The sequence below is a fragment of the Oncorhynchus mykiss genome, chromosome 28, assembly GCF_057628025.1.
Source record: "Oncorhynchus mykiss isolate SJ-2025 chromosome 28, ASM5762802v1, whole genome shotgun sequence".
Taxonomy (NCBI): domain Eukaryota; kingdom Metazoa; phylum Chordata; class Actinopteri; order Salmoniformes; family Salmonidae; genus Oncorhynchus; species Oncorhynchus mykiss.
Window position 1 is genome coordinate 33,324,168 of NC_143049.1, and position 23,468 is coordinate 33,347,635.

At 45.0% G+C, this 23,468-nt stretch overlaps 1 protein-coding gene across 2 annotated transcripts in view; it reads right to left on the reverse strand.

Moving 5' to 3' along the window:
- LOC110509003 (ephrin type-B receptor 3) overlaps window positions 1–23,468 on the reverse strand; it is a 53,873-nt gene that overhangs the window by 20,632 nt on the left and 9,773 nt on the right. Inside the window, exons 4-11 of one of the 2 annotated variants that reach the window (XR_016493063.1) lie at window positions 20,923–21,078; window positions 16,773–17,108; window positions 16,159–16,283; window positions 5,688–5,844; window positions 4,813–4,921; window positions 4,473–4,525; window positions 3,691–3,813; window positions 1,550–2,896 (exon numbers count right to left, since the gene is read on the reverse strand). Coding sequence is in view for 1 of the 2 variants with exons in the window: in XM_036966281.2 (XP_036822176.1) it covers window positions 1,550–1,797; window positions 3,691–3,813; window positions 4,473–4,525; window positions 4,813–4,921; window positions 5,688–5,844; window positions 16,159–16,283; window positions 16,773–17,108; window positions 20,923–21,078 (1,307 nt within the window). In the remaining variant the exon portion in view is untranslated. The remainder of the gene's footprint in view (window positions 1–1,549; window positions 2,897–3,690; window positions 3,814–4,472; window positions 4,526–4,812; window positions 4,922–5,687; window positions 5,845–16,158; window positions 16,284–16,772; window positions 17,109–20,922; window positions 21,079–23,468) is intronic. The other variant, XM_036966281.2, reaches the window with a different exon arrangement.

Here is a 23,468-nt window from a genome sequence, read left to right on the forward strand (position 1 = left end):
TAAACTGGGTGGTTCCAGCCCTGAAAGCTGATTGGCTGACAGCCGTGGTATATCAGACCGTATACCACGGGTATGACAAAACTGCTCTATTTACGTTATTTCACCTTTATTTAATCAGGTAGGCTAGTTGAGAACAAGTTCTGATTTGCAACTGCGACCTGGCCAAGATAAAGCAAAGCAGTTCGACACATACAACAACACAGAGTTACACATGGAGAAAAACAAACAGTCAATAATACAGTATAAACAAGTCTATATACAGCATGTGCAAATGAGGTAGGATAAGAGAGGTAAGGCAATAAATAGGCCATGGTGGTAAAGTAATTACAATATAGCAATTAAAACACTGGAATGGTAGGATGTGCAGATGATGAATGTGCAAGTAGAGATACTGGGGTGCAAAGGAGCAAGATAAATAAATACAGTATGGGGATGAGGTAGATTGGATGGGCTATTTACAGGTGCAGTGATCTGTGAGCTGCTCTGAAAGCTGGTCCTTAAAGCTAGTAAGAAAGATATGAGTCTCCAGCTTCAGTGATTTTTGCAGTTCGTTCCAGTCATTGGCAGCAGAGAACTGGAAGGTAAGGCGGCCAAAGTAAGAATTGGTTTTGGGGGTGACCAGTGAGATATACCTGCTGGAGCGCGTGCTACGGGTGGGTGCTGCTATGTTGACCAGTGAGCTGCGATAAGGCGGGATAGCAATAATAGCAATAAGGCACTTAGGGGGTTTGTGATATATAGTCAATATACCACGGCTAAGGGCTGTATCCAGAACAGCCCTTAAGCCCTTAGCCGTGGTATATTGGCCATATACCACACCCCCTGGTGCCTTATTGCATAAGTATGACCACCGATGAATGGACTTGAACAGTGCACCATTCTCGTAAGAGCTCATCGAGGTTAATTAACTCTTACTGAGTGAGAGAGCATTACTGTGTGTGTGCACTGCCTATTGCCTACTGTAGGAATCATGTAATAGAACTCTTTAGGTTGTAGAAGTTCTGTACTTCCCCCATCAGCGTCCACTGTCCTGTAGGAGGTGGTGTGTGTCCTTGTCCCCAGGCTTTTGTGTAGTAAAATAATAATACAAATTTTATGTCATTTAGCAGACGCTTTTATCCAAAGCGACTTACATGGATGCGTGCAAAAATGTTATTTATGGGTGGTCACGGGAATCAAACCCACAACCCTGGTGTTGCAAGCGCCATGCTCTACCAACTGAGCTACAGAGGTCCAGATGTAGTCCAGTAAAATATGGTTTTGTACAGCTGAATTCCTATCAGTCAGCGATGTTGTGTCTGACTACGCATGTCTCTGTATTTTCAACAGCACAACTCCTATCACTATTGGTCAGAGGTATCATGAACGGTTCAGCGTATCGCCATTACTGGTGTGTGTGCGGTACGACTCTAAGCATTACTGGTGTGTAGGTGGTGGTATGTGTGATTTTGCGTGACTCCAGGTTTTTATGAAGTACGGTAGAATCGATATCAATTAAAATGTATCATGTACAATTCCGCACATCATCGCAACTGTCAGCTTCACTCACCCTGAGGAAGGAGTCCAGCGCTCCGTTCTCCATGAACTCGGTGATGATGAGCACGGGGCAGCTGCGGGTCAGCACGCCCTCCAGCCGGATCACGTTGGGGTGGTCAAACTGGCCCATGATTGACGCTTCGCCAAGGAAGTCCCGCCTCTGGCGCTCTGTGTAGCCTGCCTTCAGTGTCTTAATGGCCACCACCGCCTCACGGCGCCCGGGCTGCTTCAGGCGCCCGCGGCACACCTCCCCAAACTCACCTGGGTGGAGGGTTGGGGGGAAGGGGGGTGGGGAAGAGGGTGTGACGGTTGGGAAGGGGGAGGGAAGTGAAGGAAGAGGGAGGAGAGAGAGGGGAGTAGAGGAACAGGGAGGAGGGAGAGAGGGGAGTGGAGGAAGAGAGAGTAGAGAGAGGGGAGTGGAGGAAGAGAGAGGAGAGAGAGGGGAGTGGAGGAAGAGAGAGAGGGGAGTGGAGTGGAGGAAGAGAGAGGGGAGTGGAGGAAGAGAGAGGAGAGAAAGGGGAGTGGAGGAAGAGAGAGGAGAGAGAGGGGAGTGGAGGAAGAGAGAGGAGAGAGAGGGGAGTGGAGGAAGAGAGAGAGAGGGGAGTGGAAGAAGAGAGAGGAGAGAGAGGGGAGTGGAGGAAGAGAGAGAGAGGGGAGTGGAGGAAGAGAGAGGAGAGAGAGGGGAGTGGAGGAAGAGAGAGAGGGGAGTGGAGGAAGAGAGAGGAGAGAGAGGGGAGTGGAGGAAGAGAGAGGGGAGTGGAGGAAGAGAGAGGAGAGAAAGGGGAGTGGAGGAAGAGAGAGGAGAGAGAGGGGAGTGGAGGAAGAGGGAGGAGGGAGTGGAGGAAGAGAGAGAGGGGAGTGGAGGAAGAGGGAGGAGGGAGAGGGGAGTGGAGGAAGAGGGAGGAGGGAGTGGAGAAAGAGAGAGGAGGGAGAGAGGGGAGTGGAGGAAGAGGGAGGAGGGAGAGGGGAGTGGAGGAAGAGGGAGGAGGGAGAGAGGGGAGTGGAGGAAGAGGGAGGAGGGAGAGAGGGGAAAGAGGAGGAGGAGGAGTGAGGGAGAGGGAGGGAGCATTACTGGTTGAACCGAAGAGGAGGAAGAAGAGGAGGAGGAAGAGGAGGAGGAACTCTAGAAATATAGGAGTGAAAGGAAGAAGGAGATTGTAAAAGAGCGAGGGATGGGGGTTGAGCTGTGTAGGAGAGAGAGTGAATGAGGAAGGTAGGAAAAGAGAGAGACAGGAAACTTAGGGGTCTGAGAGGTTGGGGAGGGATGGAGAGAAGGAAAGATCATCCCGTGACCGGGAGTGGAGCCTGGGACCGGTGGAGGGGGAGAGGGAACGGATAAGGAGCCTGGAAGTTTTGGTGCCTTGGTAAAAAGTTGTGTGTTTATAAAGGAGAAGAGAGAAAGAGGAAGAGAAATAAAGGGACATATGGTTCAGGGTGAAGTCAGGAGAAAGAACACATGCTCTCGGAGAAGAAACAGCAAACTAGCTGGATGACAGAAGAAGTTGTTTCACTGACACCTCTCCTCCACACCTCCCCCTCACACCTCCCCCTCACACCTCTCCCCCACATCTCCCTTCCACACCTACTCCCCACACCTCCCCCTTACACCTCCCCCTCACACCTACCCTCCACATCTACTCCCCACCCCCCCCCCACACCTCAACCTCCACGCCTCCTCTCCACGCCTCCCCTCCACACCCCCCCCACACCTCCCCTCCACACCTACTCTCCACGCCTCCCCTCTACACCTACCATCCACACCTCCTCTCCACACCACACCTCCCCTCCACACACCCCCACCCCCCCTCCACACCCCCACACACCACCCCCACACCTCCTCTACCCTACACCCCCTCTCCACACCCCCCCCCACACCACCCCCACACCTCCTCTTCACACCCCCCCCCCCCCACACCACCCCCACACCTCCTCTCCACACCTCCCCCAACAACCCTTTTGCCCTCTTCCACCCAACACACATCTTGTTCAACCAACAACCCACCCCAACATCACCCACTCCCCTAAACACACAGCTGTCCCAAAACATCTCTCCATCTTCACAAATATCCCCCCTACCCCCAAACACAAAATCCACTCCCTCCCAAAACCCTGCCCTCTGAACACCGCACTTCAACACCTAGCTATGTTGGTTACCTGCACCAATGACCTCCTCAATCTTCACACACGAGATGTCAATCTCCTTGGCAAACTCATGGACTGCCTCATTGGGGTCCTCGTAAGTGAACGGATCAATGTACACCTTCACCCCGGGAGAAACTACAGAGATGAAGGGAGGGATGCATCAGATGTTCTTGAATATACACATTCATCAGATATTCATGACACAGTTTTTGTTGTTGTTGTGTTCCAATGCATAATTATTAACTAATACAGTTATGAATGGAAATGGAATCACATTTGATGCATGAACAGCAGTTGGACATATCTATCACGCAGCTCTTTTGAGTCTTGAAAAGCTGAAAAGCCAGGGAGTCTGCTGCACTTTGGGGTTTCATAAACCACCTGATCTAGATAATCATGGTTTCATTGAGCAAATGCAGTTTCCTGCTTTGGTCAGGTGATTGGATAATTGATTAAATCAGGTGGTTTACTGTCCTGGTTTGAACAAAGGACCACAGAAAGGCGTAGCTCTCCAAGTCTGCACTCACAACATGCACGCACGCACACAAACCCCAACACACACACACACACACACACACACACACACACACACACACACACACACACACACACACACACACACACACACACACACACACACACACACAACCCCCTCCCCCAACACACACACACACAAACCCCTCCCCCAACACACACACACACACACACACACACACACACACACAACCCCCTCCCCCAACACACACACACAACCCCCTCCCCCAACAGACACACACCTTCCCCTCAGTACTCACCATACTGCTGCAGCTTCTCTGTGTACTCCAGCTCCGAACCGCTGCGTTGTTTCCTACAAACAAGGACCACACACGTACAATCTCATTCACATCATCCATCCTCTGTCTTGGCAGGCACTCCACAGTAAATACACAGGCTGCTTTCAAATAACAAGCAGAAGATAGTAGATTGTCTGCAGACAGTCGGGATTGGAAGAATGGAACAATGCTCAGGGTGGCTAAAGCCTTTCTAAGGGCCTTTTCAGGATTCAAGGAACCAAGATACCAAACAATGACCAAAAATGTCAAAATAATGACCAAAAAGGCCTGTTAGATAAATACATACAAGTCAAACACTTACCGAGAGCAAACTATGGCAATGACCACAAGGGCGACGATGACCACAAGACCGGCGGACGCTGAGCCCACTATGAGAGGCAGCTGGTCCTGCACTGACTTCATAGGGTCACCTAAAGGTCACCGAAGAAATAATAATCAAAGAATAAACACCTGGAATGTCACTGAAGAACTTCTTAAAGAAACAGCTAGTGAAATATGGAGGCAGATTCATGGCAAAACAAATAATGGGTATTGTATTCCAATCTGTGTTTACATGTATATATATATATATATATAGATAGATTTTTTTTCTTCACAATAAATACATGTCATTATGAAAAGCAATGCATAGTAAAAAAAAAACACAACAATATTCTAATATTAATTTGACTTCAATGTTATTTTGTATTCGCCTTGCATTCATCTGCTACCATAATATGCGACCCTGAGTATATAGCCGTGTGTTTATTCCTTGTGATATTATTTTTCACTTTTTTCCTTTACATTTTATTCTGCATTGCTGGGAAGGGCCCGTAAAAAAAAAAAGCACAGCTCCTTGAAATAGCTTGTTCGGAGTTCTTTCACTGCTTGGATGGATTGTACTGATTAAAGATAACAGAGAAAAGCTTTAGAACACTGGTGAATAAAAAGATGAGGCATTATCAATGGTGAAGGACAATGATAAATAGTGATGGGACAGAAGGGAAGGGAGAGAGACAGAGAAAGAGAAGGAAAGACAAAGTAGTGAAGGCGGAGAAGGAGGAGAGAGAGGGAAAGAGAGAGAGAGCGAGAGACAGACACAGAACGCAGAGTGTGACAATGAAGTAGCGAAGGAGGAGGCGGAGGAGGCGGAGGAGGAGGCGGAGGAGGAGGAGGAGGAGAAATGAAATGACTTACTGTGTGTTGAGGTGCTGAAGTCCTTAGGGATGCTGTAGCGGCCATAGCCAGCCACGGTGCGAGCCCGGACCTGGACCACGTAGGGAGTGGCAGCCCGCAATCCCTCCACACGGACTGAGCTGTGCTGGGCTGTCACCGTGTGAGACATGGCCTGGCCCTGTGGAACACATCAATCAATCACATGTATTTATGAAGCCCTTTTAATATCAGCAGTGGTCACATGCTTTTACAGGAACACAGCTTAGACCAGTGGTATTCAAAGTCGGGGGTCCGCAGAAATTCTGGCGGAAAAAACAGGCTCCCCTGAATTAGACTTGTTGGATTCTAGCTGGAAATATACTTATTCATGTTACCATACTACAACTTACTGATTACTTTATATGTATAAGGAATGTGTATATTAGGGGTCAAGGAAATGTCAAGAGGAACTTGGTATGTGGGAAGTTACTGACTGAGAAAAGGGGAAATGCAGAAAGTTATTGTGGAAAAGGGAAACAGTCTAGTTTCAGTTCCTGATAGGGCAGGCCAGTTCCTGATAGGGCAGGTCAGTTCCTGATAGGGCAGGCCAGTTCCTGTGGAACCAGGAACATGAGGGATGTGGAACTCAACTTGAGATAAGGTCAACAGATGAAGAGAGAAGACACTGCTGGAAGGGGGGCCACAGGGGCCCACCCTGAAGACCATCTGATTATAGTAGGGCGTGGTTGCGTTGTCTAGCGGTTACGATTCGGCACTCTCACCGCAGTGGCCCGGGTTCGATTCCCTGTCAGGAAACTACTTATTATAGGGCTCCCGAGTCGCACAGCGGTCTAAGGCAAGAGGGTTACTACAGTCCCTGGTTTGAATCCAGGCTGTATCACATCTGGCCGTGATTGGGAGTGTCATAGGGCAGCGCACAATTGGCCCGGGTTTGGCCGGGATAGGCCGTCATTGTAAATAATAATTTGTTCTTAACTGACTTGCCTAGTTAAATAAAGGTTAAATACAACAACAACAACAAAACATGTCCTATCTCTCACACACACACATTTCCACGCCCATGAGGGTCCTATCTCACACACACACACATTTCCACGCCCATGAGGGTCCTCTCTCTCACACACACACATTTCCACGCCCATGAGGGTCCTATCTCACACATACACACACATTTCCACGCCCATGAGGGTCCTATCTCACACACACACACATTTCCACGCCCATGAGGGTTCTATCTCACACACACACACATTTCCACGCCCATGAGGGTCCTATCTCACACACACACACATTTCCACGCCCATGAGGGTCCTATCTCACACACACACACACACATTTCCACGCCCATGAGGGTCCTATCTCACACACACACACACACACATTTCCACGCCCATGAGGGTCCTATCTCACACACACACACACACATTTCCACGCCCATGAGGGTCCTATCTCACACACACACACACATTTCCACACCCATGAGGGTCCTATCTCACACACACACACACATTTCCATGCCCATGAGGTCCTATCTCACACACACACACATTTCCACGCCCATGAGGGTCCTATCTCTCACACACACACACACACACACACACACACACACACACACACACACACACACACACACACATTTCCACGCCCATGAGGGTCCTATCTCTCACACACACACACACACACACACACACACATTTCCACGCCCATGAGGGTCCTATCTCACACACACACACACACACATTTCCACGCCCATGAGGGTCCTATCTCACACACACACACATTTCCACGCCCATGAGGGTCCTATCTCAACACATGACAACAACATGGCAGCATCACAAAATGGTAGCAGCACAAAACATGGTAGCAGCACAAAACATGGTACAAACATTATTGGGCACAGACAACAGCACAAAGGCAAGAAGGTAAAGACAACAATACATCACGCGAAGCAGCCACAACTGTCAGGAAGAGTGTCCGGGATTGAGTCTTAGAATGAAGAGATGGAGATAAACGTTTTTTCCAGTTTTTGCAGCTTGTTCCAGTCGCTGCAACTATAAGAGAAGCGACCCAGGGATGTGTGTACTTCGGGGACCTTTAACAGAATGTGACTGGCAGAACGGGTGTTGTATGTGGAGGATGAGGGCTGCAGTATAGAGTGCAGTGATGTGTCCTATAAGGAGCATTGGTGGCAAATCTGATGGCCGAATGGTAAAGAACATCTAGCCACTCAAGAGCACCCTTATCTGCCGATCTATAAATTACATCTCCGTAATCTAGCATGGGTAGGATGGTCATCTGAATCCGAGTTAGTTTGGCAGCTGTGGAGAACGAGTAGAGATTACGATAGAGGAAACCAACTCTAGATTTAACTTTAGCCTGCAGCTTTGTTATGTCCTGAGAGAAGGACAGTGTACCGTCTAGCCATACTCCCAAGTACTTGAATGAGGTGACTACCTCAAGCTCTAAATCCTCAGAGGTATGAATCACACGGGTGGGGAGAAGTGCATTCTTCTTACCAAACCACAATGGTTTGGAGATGTTCAGAACAAGGTTAATGGCAGAGAAAGCTTGTTGGACTCTAAAGCTTCAAAAACACAGACGCCAGAATTGGTACACTAGAATTACATTCATTTCCAATGAAACGCTGCGTTTCCCTTGCAGCATAGCGTTGCAAAGGCAGTTGCAGTGTGTTCTGTGTAGTGCATGCAGTATGTTGGATGTATCTAACGTATGCGTCAAACTGTATGTGTAGACGGTTTGACAGAAATGGTAGCAGAAGGTGAATGTTGAACTTTTGTTGCACACATCCAGATGATGCTGTGTACTATTTTGCGCCATGACGCTGTCAGTGTGTCCGAAGCATAAGAAAGCTTCGTTGTAGAGCGTTTAACACAAAATCCGGGGCTGAGTATGAGACTGTATCATCTGCATATAAATGGATGAGAGCTTCCTACTGCCTGAGGTATGTTGTTTTTTAAAGTTTTTTTTAAAGAGGTGGATCAGCTTTAATATTACAGATAGATTGTAGCTTCCATCAACGTAATTGCCTGCATCATTTCCAATCTCCCATATATATTTTTTTGGTATATATATATATATCCATATACATACACGTACATACACATATGCATACATATACACATACCTATATAGATATACATACTTTTTTTAGAATATACCTTTATTATTCCCCACAAACCCTACCACCCCTCCCCCAATTGGAGTAAACTAATAAACAATAACACTTAGGCTTCTACCTTCAGTTTATACATAATATACACATTTTACAGACACAGTCTATTTTACAATAGCTATATTTTGTTGGTTTTTAGTCCTTCCTCTATTTCTGATGTCCATCCAGTTTGATTTCTATTTGTAACTGTGCTATTTCACAACATTTCTGAACCTTTATACATTTTACAGACCCCGTATGTTTTGCATTGGTTATCTTGTTATTAGTCCGACCCTTCAGCTCCATTCAACCCCTCCCATCTATCTCTTAACACCATCCATTTTGGATTTCTATTTGCCATATATTTTTCAACTGTGCTGTGATGCTTCACAAAAGTACTGAACCTTTCTATTCTCATAGCTTCTACAGATTGTAAATTAAAGATAAACATTATTGCTAAAATAATTATTATATTATTGATTGATTGACTATGGCTTTTCAAATCACCCAGTATTGCTATCTGCAGCGTTAGTTCTCGGCAAATGTTGCAATTCTTCAGACATTCCTTGACCTGTGACCAAAAACGAGCTACATATGGACAATACCAAAATAAATGATCTAATGACTCTGCCTCCTCACAGCACAATCTGCAGAGCTGGGAAGATTGTATCCCCCATATATATAACATTCTATTGGTTGCAAGAATTTTGTATAGTAATGTAAATACAAAAATTTGAAGTTTTGCGTCCGGCGTTGTTTTGCATATCAATTCATAAACCATGTGCCATGGAATGAGTACATTGAAAATCTCTTCCCAACTATTTTGTCATTTATATGGCACCGCAGTCAGTTTTTTGGTCCTTAAATTAAATTGGTATATGTTTATATTTATCAGACCTTTCTTTAACCATTTATGTTCTTTAATACAGGGCCAACATACGTTCCATACGTTTCCCCCTTCTACTTGCCTCTTCCATTTTTGTGGTAATGCTGCAAATAGTTAATAGTTAATATTTAATCATTTCTGCCCTCAGAATTCATAATCGTTATATAAATAGGCCCTTTTAATTTTGTCTGGCTTGCCATTCCAAATAAAATTGAATATTCTTTGATTGTATAATTTAAAAAGCAGGTCACTATGTGTAGGCAAAACCATAAGCAAATAGGCAAACTGTGATACGACTGTGATACGATCCAGAAGAAGATTGGGAGAATGCCATATGGTCAGATGAAACCAAAATATAACTTTTTGGTAAAAACTCAACTCGTCGTGTTTGGAGGACAAAGAATGCTGAGTTGCATCCAAAGAACACCATACCCAGTGTGAAGCATGGGGGTGGAAACATCATGCTTTGGGGCTGTTTTTCTGCAAAGGGAACAGGACGACTGATCCGTGTAAAGGAAAGAATGAATGGGGCCATGTATCGTGAGATTTTGAGTGAAAACCTCCTTCCATCAGCAAGGGCATTGAAGATGAAACGTGGCTGGGTCTTTCAGCATGACAATGATCCCAAACACTCCGCCCGGGCAACGAAGGAGTGGCTTCGTAAGAAGCATTTCAAGGTCCTGGAGTGGCCTAGCCAGTCTCCAGATCTGAAAATCTTTGGAGGGAGTTGAAAGTCTGTGTTGCCCAGCAACAGCCCCAAAACATCACTGCTCTAGAGGAGATCTGCATGGAGGAATGGGCCAAAATACCAGCAACAGTGTGTGAAAACCTTGTGAAGACTTACAGAAAATGTTTGACCTCTGTCATTGCCAACAAGTATTGAGATAAACTTTTGTTATTGACCAAATACTTATTTTCCACCATAATTTGCAAATAAATTCATTAAAAATCCTACAATGTGATTTTCTGGATTTTTCCCCCTAATTTTTTCTGTCATAGTTGAAGTGTACCTATGATGAAAATTACAGGCCTCTCTCATCTTTTTAAGTGGGAGAACTTGCACAATTGGTGGCTGACTAAATACTTTTTTGCCCCACTGTTTACCACTTGGGTCCTGTTTCAGTAATAATGATATCAGACCTTCTTGTTGTGTGTCTAATAATATACCATTTATATAGGAGTGGTTAAAACATGCTAATAATGGTCCTCTGAGTATATCAAAAACAGTTTAGTATACTTCCACTGGTATGCCATCCAGCCCTGGAGTTTTCCCATTCTTAAAGGCTTTCATTGCATCAAGAAGTTCCTCCTCTGTAATTTGGCCTTTACATGAGTCTTTCTGTACATATGTTAATTTTACATTATTATTAGGAAAAAAATCCATACAATTAGATTCAGTTAGTGGAGATGGAGGAGACTGAAATGAAAACATATTCTTAAAGTACTTTACCTCCTCTTTCAAATGATCATTCAGTGAATCATGCTTGACTCCATCATTTGTAACAAGTTTCAATAAAAAAACATTTTGGTAGCATTTCTATATTGAAGATTGAAAAATAATTTTGTGCATTTTCCCCATATTCCATCCAGTTTGTTTTATTTTTATAATATATTACACTGGATCTTTCTTGAATAAGTTCCTCCATTTCTTTTAGTTTTCCCTCTAACTTATTCTGTGCCTCTATGGTACAGTTTTTATTGCTATCTAACTGTACTGTTAGTCCTTCAATTTCCTTTGTTAATATGGACTCTTTTGATCTAAATTGCTTTTGTTTTATAGATGAGTACTGAATTGCATGGACTCTAAAGGCACATTTAAAAATGTCCCATACAATAAGAGGATCTGCTGTACCTATGTTATGTCTGAAAAAGGCAGTTATAAACGATTCTGTCCTAGTTCTAAACAATTTATCATCTAGTAGGATTTGATACATTTCTAATATCCACGCCCACGTGGAAATTCTGTAAGAGTAATATATATGCCAATTATGTGATGATCCGACCACATTCTGTCCTTTATCAACACTTTTTAAAGTGTTGGTGCCAGAGAGAATGACATTAGAAGGTAATCAAGACAACTAGCTTGATTAAGCCTCTGCCATGTATATCTCACTAGGTCAGGGTATTTAAGTCTCCATATATCCACTAATTCCAATATATCCTTGACATTCATGATTTCCTTAAATGCCTGAGGGTGATAGTTTGTAGTGTGATTTCCTTTCCGGTCCATAGAGGTATTTAAGATCATATTAACATCTCCCACCAAAATAATAGAGTCTAGTGTTGCTTGTAGAGTTGATACATTATTATATATATTTTCAAAGAAGCTTGGATCATCATTATTTGGACCATATAGGTTAATAAGCCATATCTGTTTATTGTCCAATAACATATTTAAAATCATCCATCTACCTTGATGATCTGTTTGGACAATTTGCACATTTAAATCAAAATTACTATTAATTAAAACCATCACCCCTTTTGAATTTCTTTGCCCATGGGAGAAATATATTTCGCCCCCTAAAACTTAATCTAAAATTGTTGAATGAGTTTCCTGTAAACAATATTACAGATATTATATTCCTTCTCTTTTAGCCAGGTAAATACTGATCGTCTTTTCATATTATCTGCTAAGCCATTACGATTATAACTGTCTATACTTATTTCACCACTTACCATAATGAGACACAACTTTCAATTCAATTTATCAAAATATATGTTAGTAAACGTACCATTAAAAAGTAACATGATGATTGAGTGTCTATATAGCTGTACCATGGTATTTGCATTGCTACTAAGTAAACCTCCAATTGGTCCCCACTATTCCACCCGCTAAAAGCCCTCCTCATCCCGAGTTGGGTTGTCATCCCAATGCCCGGCAGAACACCCCCGACCACCCGGATCCCATAGCCCCGGAGACACCGGGATCCATCATTCGAAAAGAGCACACAGTGCCATTCAAAGAACAGAAGTAGAACAACCGCCAAATGCATTTCCATCGCCCTCACCTCCATTTGTATTATATATAGCCATCAAAAAATATATATTTTTTAAAAATCCTGTTTCTTATTTTCCATAATTAGCTATCAATATTTCTAGTAGTGTAGGCAATTTATGCAAAGGATTTTACCTATCACCAGTCTCGCCATTACCAAAATGACATTATTGCAAGCAATTATTATATTAGTAAACAATTATTGTGAATGATTCTATATTGTCCCTAACATCTTTTACTCCTTCGCAGCAGTTGTGGGATGCACATACACCCACACACTCATACACACCCACACACTCATACACACCCACACACTCTCAACCCTTTCCCTCCACACAACCATAGGCTCATATTCTCAACAGTTGCACCATCCCAGAGCCCAACTCAATAAAGGTCTTGATTTACGAATGCATATACAGTTGCAGCTGTATGAGAAGGCAGGCAAGACTGTGCAAAAGAAAATTGGCAGAAATGGGGAGATTTTATTAACCATGGAGGTCAAATTTACACATTTGTGCTTCTACACCTGCATTGCTTGCTGTTTGGGGTTGTAGGCTGGGTTGCTGTACAGCACTTTGAGATATCAGCTAATGTACGAAGGGCTATATAAATAAATTAGATTTGATTTGATTTTCCATGAAACACCCACAACACGATCATTGATCATATTCCCAAGCATTTATATGCAGTCAGACTTTTGATTTTGTGCCACCAGGGCCACAATAATATACCCCTCTCTGAATATCCGAGTGTGACCCCTTCCCCATGGGTTACTGCAGCTAGTGACTGAGCTATGTTGTTGATGTAAATTGAGAAGAGGGTGGGGCCTAGGATAAAGCCTTGGGGTACTCCCTATGGGGTACTCCCTATGATCTATGCTATGCTATCCATTCATGCTTTTTATATGTTCTATTTATATATTGAAACTGACTAACGAAATCAAGCCACACCTGGCCATGATTATAGACGCCTCAGTGTCCCTTGAAACTATATAAACAAGTGACCTGAAGTCTTTGTCATTATACCCTGATGAAGACAACTTGTCTGTCGAAACGTTGATTATTAGGTTATTGCATCTGAGCTCCTAGAGTGTGAGGCTCTCCTTTTCTTTTTTTAAGGGCCATGACAATACCAGTAAGAGGAACCTACCTGTGTTTCTGACTAACAACAGAGAAGGACTGTCTGTCTTAGACATGGAAGGAGATGACTCCGCCTAGTTAGACATGGAAGGAGATGACTCCGCCTAGTTAGACATGGAAGAAGATGACTCCGCCTAGTTAGACATGGAAGAAGATGACTCCACCTAGTTAGACATGGAAGGAGATGACTCCGCCTAGTTAGACATGGAAGGAGATGACTCCGGAAATTTAGACATGGAAGAAGATGACTCCGCCTAGTTAGACATGGAAGGAGATGACTCCGCCTAGTTAGACATGGAAGGAGATGACTCCGCCTAGTTAGACATGGAAGAAGATGACTCCACCCAGTTAGACATGGAAGGAGATGACTCCGCCTAGTTAGACATGGAAGGAGATGACTCCGCCTAGTTAGACATGGAAGGAGATGACTCCGCCTAGTTAGACATGGAAGAAGATGACTCCGCCCAGTTAGACATGGAAGGAGATGACTCCGCATAGTTAGACATGGAAGGAGATGACTCCGCCTAGTTAGACATGGAAGGAGATGACTCCGCCTAGTTAGACATGGAAGGAGATGACTCCGCCTAGTTAGACATGGAAGAAGATGACTCCGCCTAGTTAGACATGCGAGAAGATGACTCCGCCTAGTTAGACATGGAAGGAGATGACTCCGCCTAGTTAGACATGGAAGGAGATGACTCCGCCCAGTTAGACATGGAAGGAGATGACTCCGCCTAGTTAGACATGGAAGAAGATGACTCCGCCTAGTTAGACATGGAAGGAGATGACTCCGCCTAGTTAGACATGGAAGGAGATGACTCCGCCTAGTTAGACATGGAAGGAGATGACTCCGCCTAGTTAGACATGGAAGAAGATGACTCCGCCTAGTTAGACATGGAAGGAGATGACTCCGCCTAGTTAGACATGGAAGGAGATGACTCCGCCCAGTTAGACATGGAAGGAGATGACTCCGCCTAGTTAGACATGGAAGAAGATGACTCCGCCCAGTTAGACATGGAAGGAGATGACTCCGCCCAGTTAGACATGGAAGGAGATGACTCCGCCCAGTTAGACATGGAAGGAGATGACTCCGCCCAGTCGGAAGGTATAAAGATGTGCTTGTGTGACTTGTATGTTCTCTTTGCAGCTGCATGACCCTGTGGGTGAATAAACGTGGTCTGAGCTTTTCCTAGTCGTCCCTTTGAGTTTTTACTCTTTTTGTTAAGAACCTAACAGACTGAAATCAGAAGCAGAGGCACATTGGCTAAGAAAAACATCAGGAACAGGAACCCAGCAACAACAGGAACCCAGCAACACATCTACTAGAATAGAAAACATGCTAAACTCTTCGTTCTTTTGTTAAAGGGACAGCGTTCACTTGATGCAGTCAAGTGTATTTGTTTCATATTATTTTCTATAGCAGCAGCATATCTATGTCCATGCTGACATAGTACACATGATGCTTTTGAAGAAAACGCTACACAGCTGCATCAAGTCAGCACTAACCTGTGGAATGCCAAACAACTCTGTCAACCATCTACATCAGACAGGACACACATGGCATATTCATTTTCAAACATATTTCATACAAGGGTTTTGTCTCCAGTGGCTCTTCAAAATTAAGGTACAGAGTAAATGTTTACTTCAGTGAATCATGTTTGAATTAGAGAACAGGAGGAGTGGAATCCACCAAATAAACAGATCTGGGACCAGGCTAGATAATTCTGACAATGGCAATTGGAGTGAGCTACACAGCATAAACAGATCTGGGACCAGGCTAGATAATTCTGACAATGGTAAAATGAGTGGGCTACACAGCATAAACAGATCTGGGACCAGGCTAGATCATTCTGACAATGGTAAAATGAGTGGGCTACACAGCATAAACAGATCTGGGACCAGGCTAGATCATTCTGACGATGGCAACTGGAGTGAGCTACACAGCATAAACAGATCTGGGACCAGGCTAGATCATTCTGACAATGGTAAAATTAGTGGGCTACACAGCATAAACAGATCTGGGACCAGGCTAGATAATTCTGACAATGGCAATTGGAGTGAGCTACACAGCATAAACAGATCTGGGACCAGGCTAGATCATTCTGACAATGGTAAAATGAGTGGGCTACACAGCATAAACAGATCTGGGACCAGGCTAGATCATTCTGACAATGGCAATAGGAGTGGGCTACACAGCATAAACAGATCTGGGAGCAGGCTAGATCATTCTGACAATGGCAATAGGAGTGGGCTACACGGTATAAACAGATCTGGGAGCAGGTTATAAAACAGTGCCTTACCCTTTCGTAGTACTTAATCTCGTAATCTAGGATAACCCCGTTGGGTTTCTCTGGGGGAAGCCAGGACAGGCTGAGTGTGTCTGATGTGGACTTCATCAGGTGCACTGTGGGTATTGCTGACGGTGCTGTGATTGGACAATAAAAATGGGTGACTTTAATAAAAAAAATATATATAAAGCTTTCATGTCGAATATGTTAAGAGTATTTTTGTTCCTGTATACATGAAATTAGCAAAAATGTACACGCTCTTCATCTAGCATTGTTTACGATGACCTCACTTCTTACCATGCCATTCATCTGTGCCTTCTACGTGACGTTTCAGTTTATTAATTTGGTACTAAGCTGAAATGACACATACTGAGTCCATAAACTCAGGCAACACATCAGTACTGATCACAAGATGAGGCAGTAAAAGTAAGTGCCATTGTAAGATGCAGCTAGCCTGAGTTGAGAGGTAAACTTGAGTGGTGATGTTAAGTGGTCGCTAGCTACTGTACTTACAGTGGTGACCTTGAGTGTCGTGGGGTGAGGTGATAGTGAGTGCTGATATCAAGTATTAATGTTGAGTGCAGCTAACGTTAAGTGCCGGCGTCCAGCGCAATGGCGATACTTACCGGCCTGGTTGGTGGTGATGTTGACGGTGGCGTAGCGCGGTGCGCCGGGGCTCTTCCCAGAGACGCCGTTGACCGCCTGGATCTCAAAGCTGTAGCGGGTATGAGCCTGCAGGTTCCTCATTACCACCTTCTTCTGGGTCAGGCCCAGTCGGCGCGGCGATATGTCCACGTTGTCGTCACAGCGCGTGCACGGGCTCCGGTCGTGCAGACACTTCTTGCACACCACGTTGTAGATGACGTCATCCCGTCCGCCGGTGTCCAGCGGCTCTTCCCACTCCAGGGAGATGGAAGTCTCGTTCACGGTGGAGATTACGTATTGAGGTGGCGAGGGCTTGGCTGCACAGAAACACCACAGACGTGTTAGTGATATCCCCTGAACACTGTTTATAGAGGCAAATACAATAGAACCTCACTATTAAAACCTTACTCTTAGAACCTCACTATCAGAACCATAATCTTAGAACCCCACTTTAACAACCACACTCTTAGAACCCCGACTCTTAGAACACCAGTCTTAGAACCCCACTCTTAGAACCCCACTCTTAGAACCTAACTATTGACGGGGTAAATTATTTTGTTTATGATTAGCTTACTAAGATAGCCATTAGTCCATTAGCGCCTATCTTCCTGGGCCCGTACAGTTCACTGTTCTGTTTCTGCTGGGGAAATATGACCTCCAGCACATAATTAAACAAATAGTAAACTTCATTCTTATTACATATGCCATATTCTTTCCATGCATGACTTCAACATTATAGTTCAAGGAACTTAAATCAGTACCCATTAAATACCAATGGGAGTTCATTCCATTAAAGTAGAAATAAGTTATGATATACATGACAAAATAAATAGCTGTGTTCATATACAGAATAGAAACTACATCCACGCCACGCATGACTTAAACATTACCCTTCGTGAAACATTGATTCAATACCCATGAAATAGAAAATATCTGAATTTCAATGCTTGTAGCTATGGCACAGTGGTGGTGCATGATATATCCATGGGCCTGTGTTACTCAAAAAATGTGAGTTCTTTAAATAAGAACTGTATGAAATTGGGGGAGGTGTGATATCTGCTACGGGGGTCAACTGGTGCAGCAAGAAGGTTTCTTACATCCAATAATCTAACCCCAACACCTCTCAAAGGCTGAAGGGTAATCTAACTGAACCCCTCTCTAAGGCTGAAGGGTAATCTATCCCCAACCCCTCTCTAAGGCTGAAGGGTAATCTAACTGAACCCCTCTCTAAGGCTGAAGGGTAATCTATCCCCAACCCCTCTAAGGCTGATGGGTAATCTAACCGAACCCCTCTCTAAGGCTGATGGGTAATCTAACCGAACCCCTCTCTAAGGCTGAAGGGTATTCTACCCGAACCTCTCTCTAAGGCTGAAGGGTATTCTACCCGAACCCCTCTCTAAGGCTGAAGGGTATTCTACCCGAACCCCTCTCTAAGGCTGAAGGGTATTCTACCCGAACCCCTCTCTAAGGCTGAAGGGTATTCTAACCGAACCCCTCTCTAAGGCTGATGGGTAATCTAACCGAACCCCTCTCTAAGGCTGAAGGGTATTCTAACCGAACCCCTCTCTAAGGCTGATGGGTAATCTAACCGAACCCCTCTCTAAGGCTGAAGGGTATTCTAACCGAACCCCTCTCTAAGGCTGATGGGTAATCTAACCGAACCCCTCTCTAAGGCTGAAGGGTAATCTAACCGAACCCCTCTCTAAGGCTGAAGGGTATTCTACCCGAACCCCTCTCTAAGGCTGAAGGGTATTCTAACCGAACCCCTCTCTAAGGCTGATGGGTAATCTAACTGAACCCCTCTCTAAGGCTGATGGGTAATCTATCCCCAACCCCTGTCTAAGGATGAAGGGTAATCTAACCGAACCCCTCTCTAAGGCTGATGGGTAATCTATCCCCAACCCCTGTCTAAGGCTGAAGGGTAATCTAACCCCAACCCCTGTCTAAGGCTGAAGGGTAATCTAACCGAACCCCTCTCTAAGGCTGAAGGGTAATCTAACCGAACCCCTCTCTAAGGCTGAAGGGTAATCTATCCCCAACCCCTGTCTAAGGCTGAAGGGTAATCTAACCGAACCCCTCTCTAAGGCTGAAGGGTAATCTAACCGAACCCCTCTCTAAGGCTGAAGGGTAATCTATCCCCAACCCCTCTAAGGCTGATGGGTAATCTATCCCCAACCCCTCTAAGGCTGAAGGGTAATCTAACCGAACCCCTCTCTAAGGCTGAAGGGTATTCTACCCGAACCCCTCTCTAAGGCTGAAGGGTAATTTAACCGAACCCCTCTCTAAGGCTGATGGGTAATTTAACCGAACCCCTCTCTAAGGCTGAAGGGTATTCTAACTGAACCCCTCTCTAAGGCTGAAGGGTATTCTACCCGAACCCCTCTCTAAGGCTGAAGGGTAATTTAACCGAACCCCTCTCTAAGGCTGATGGGTAATTTAACCGAACCCCTCTCTAAGGCTGAAGGGTATTCTAACCGAACCCCTCTCTAAGGCTGATGGGTAATCTAACCCCTCTCTAAGGCTGATGGGTAATCTAACCCCTCTCTAAGGCTGATGGGTAATCTAACCCCTCTCTAAGGCTGATGATCAATCTAACCCCTCTCTCTCTAAGGTTGATGATCAATCTAACCCCTCTCTAAGGCTGATGATCAATCTAACCCCTCTCTAAGGCTGATGGGTAATCTAACCCCTCTCTAAGGCTGATGGGTAATCTAACCCCTCTCTAAGGCTGAAGCGTAATCTAACCCCTCTCTCTCTAAGGCTGATGATCAATCTAACCCCTCTCTAAGGCCGATGGGTAATCTAACCCCTCTCTAAGGCTGATGGGTAATCTAACCCCTCTCTCTCTAAGGCTGATGGGTAATCTAACCCCTCTCTCTCTAAGGCTGATGATCAATCTAATCCCTCTCTAAGGCTGATGATCAATCTAACCCCTCTCTAAGGCTGATGATCAATCTAACCCCTCTCTCTCTAAGGCTGATGGGTAATCTAACCCCTCTCTAAGGCTGATGGGTAATCTAACCCCTCTCTCTCTAAGGCTGATGGGTAATCTAACCCCTCTCTCTCTAAGGCTGATGATCAATCTAACCTAACCCCTCTCTAAGGCTGATGGGTAATCTAACCCCTCCCTAAGGCTGATGGGTAATCTAACCTCTCTCTAAGGCTGATGGGTAATCTAACCCCTCTCTCTCTCTAAGCAGATCCTGAAAACAACACTTCTGCAGCAGCACACGGCAAGAAGATAGAAATGCTTTCAGGGTGTCTCAGTTCACACATCTCAACCAGTTCAGTTCAGCTCCTCTGCCTGTTCACCCTGAGTGGAGTGTGTTTTCCCCCATGCTCTGTCCTATCCAATTAGACTGACACAGTTTGGAGTATGGCCTGATCTAATTGGGCACAAAGTCTGAAACGCTGGGCTCCCACAGAGAGCCGGAGCTGGCCCGAGCTGAGCTCTACAGTACGCCACCCTCGGTCCCTTGCAAAACATGAGCTATGTGGACTGGCACAAGCTCTGACAGGCTACAGGGGAAGTATGGAGCCCAAATGACCTGAGGATTTTTTTTTTTTAACTAGGCAAGTCAGTTAAGAACAAATTCTTATTGACAGCCTACTGGGGAACACTGGGTTAACTGCCTTGTTCAGGGGTAGAACAACATATTTTTTTTAGCTTGCCAACTCGGGGATTCGATACAGCAACCTTTCAGTTATCAGCCCAATGCTCTGACCACTAGGCTACCTGCCACCCCAAAATGGAACACTCGGAATTCTGGACAAGGCGAGTCGATTAAGAATAATTTGGGCTTGGTCACATTCCATTGATGTCATGTCAACGAAAAAAGGTATTGGTTGTTGTACCAATTATCTGACATCAACAAAGTCTGTAGAAACGACCATATAGGCACTCAGTTTAACACTAAACCTACCTCTACTGACACTTACACCCTAGTTCTTTTTGACACATATGGGCTGGTTTCCCAGACACAGATTAAGGAAATAGCATGCTCAAAGGGGAATCTCCATTCAGCGTACACTTCAGTCCGTGACTTGGCTCAGTCTGTGTCCAGGAAAGAATCCCAAAGAATATCTACAGCCAATGACAACTGCTGAGAAAAAGCTAGGAGCTTGACTTACTGGTGCAGGCTGAGTCCGGAGAATCACTGTCGGCACGGTAGAAGCCATTTTGGCATGGGCAGATATTGGCCCCCCTGTAGCTGGTGCGACTGTTGGGGGGGCAAGGGTAACATGAGTCCTCCCCATGTTTGTACTTGAATGACCCGGGGGTACATGCTATACAGGAAAGGCAGAAACGAAAGGGACAGTCAGAACACTGTCAACGTCAATAAAGCACAATTAAGGTCGTTGACATTTGTGACAACAACCTAACTCTTGGTCTAGTTCTAGATGAGCGATAGAGAGGAGCTAGTCAGTTCAAATCCTTCAAACCATAATGTTATAATCTTTTGTCTGGGTGGGGTTGAAATATGTGAGGGAGTTTTAACTCTTTATATGGGGTATTTCTGTTCAAATCCTCATTTTCATCATAACATACAAGGGATATCTATCCCAGACAGGTCTAAGGATGACAGATAAATTGAGAGGGAACGGTAAAGATGGTGGGACGACAGTTGATTGCTCCTGTCTGGTTAAGAGGGATGGAGGATACACCTGCATCAATCACACAGTGTCCATTTGGGGCTTAGACGAACTCAGTGTTTCAACACCTCATTCAAGAGGTGGTTCGGCATGCATACAAAGCAGCTTGATCATCCATCAACTACAACTATATAGATACTACCTTATACGGTATTTTTGTTTTGTTTTAGACAGGCATTATTTATAGGCAGCCCTTCTCTTTTTGGGGGGCCTATCCTCTATCAAGTCAATCTTCAACTTCATTAAAGGAGGTCCCGTGTGGCTCAGTTGGTTGAGCATTGCACTTGCCATGCCAGGGTTGTTAATTCAATTCCCACCGGGGACCAGTAGGAAAATGTTTTCACTCCCTACTGTAAGTCACTCTGGATAAGAGCATCTGCTAAATGACTAACATGTAAATGTAATGTCATAAGAAAAGTTACCTGATAAACCAACACAGGTCTCAACTTGAAATAAGATTGAGGAGATTTACACTAATGGTGCATTTACCCCAGAGTTTTACCCAAAAGTCTCAGACTTTTCTTGTTCCAACTACGCGGGCCGGCACCCGTGTCTCCCTGGGCCATGGCTCCGACAGACCTGCTCTCACTTGGGGCCAAAGCCAGGCCACTGATACTTTTCAGCTGACATTTCCATAACAATAGCTAAATTTGAACTTTAAAACCTAACAAAGCAAGGGGTTTTGATTATGCAGAGGTTGTTGATCCTGTCCTCACTGTCAGCCCTAGTTATGGAAACACCATTTCCACAGGAACACAAGGGTGTATACACTAAATGCAGCATACAAGGTTGCACTTAGGTGCTATACTTTACTTTGACCTTTGTCCTTTAAGTGTGGTGTAAAACCGAGGCTCTGGCTAACATCTGTCTTATCAGTATGAGGGCTCATAAAAACCTGGCTGGCGAGGGTGTGATTAACTAGTCAGGCTAAGTGGTTTTCCAGTTTGAACTAGGCTCCGTCCTAATTCTCTGGAATGCCACTTTCAGTGACATTAGTGAACTTTAATGCTCCACATTCTAGCAACAACAAGAAACATGCAATAAATAGCCAAGTTAAGATAACACGAAAATGTGTTTTAGCTCTCGTAACTCAACAAAGACCACAGGTCCTGAAACACTTTAATCTGATTTATATTTGTCTTATTACACACTGCATCATCGTTTTGTTCTTTCTGGAGGAGAAGGGTTGCATCACCTGAATGGCTTCATTTGTTAACCTCCTTGGAGGGCATGCCTTTTTGTTTGTGTCTTCTCTGATTCCGGAAAGTTCTGTGGCCCTCACTGGCCTCTCTCTCTTTCTCCCTCTCTCAATTCCAATTCATTTTAATTTCAAAGGGCTTTATTGGCATAGGAAACACATGTTTACATTACCAAAGCAAGTGAAAGAGATAATAAACAAAAGTGAAATAAACAACAAAAAATGAACAGTAAACATCTCTCTCTCTCCCCTTCTTCCGCTTCCTCTATACCCACTCCCTCCCATCGCCATCTCTCTCTCTCTGACCCCCTCCCTACACCCTCACCGTCCATCTCTCTCTCTCTGACCCCCTCCCTACACCCCCATAGTCCTTCTATCTCTCTTTGACCCTCTCCCTACACCCCCATAGTCCGTCTATCTCTCTCTCACCCCCTCCCTACACCCCCATAGTCCTTCTATCTCTCTCTGACCCCCTCCCTACACCCCCATAGTCCTTCTATCTCTCTCTGACCCCCTCCCTACACTCCCACAGTCCTTCTATCTCTCTTTGACCCCCTCCCTACACCCCCATAGTCCTTCTATCTCTCTCTGACCCCCTCCCTACACCCCCATAGTCCTTCTATCTCTCTCTGACCCCCTCCCTACACCCCCATAGTCCTTCTATCTTTCTCTGACCCCCTCCCTACACCCCCATAGTCCTTCTATCTCTCTCACCCCCTCCCTACACCCCCATAGTCCTTATCTTCCTCTCGTCCTCCCCCCTTTCTTATTTTCCTTCCCCCTCCCTCGCTCCCTCTCCCCCCCCCCCCCCCTCTTCCTCCCTCTC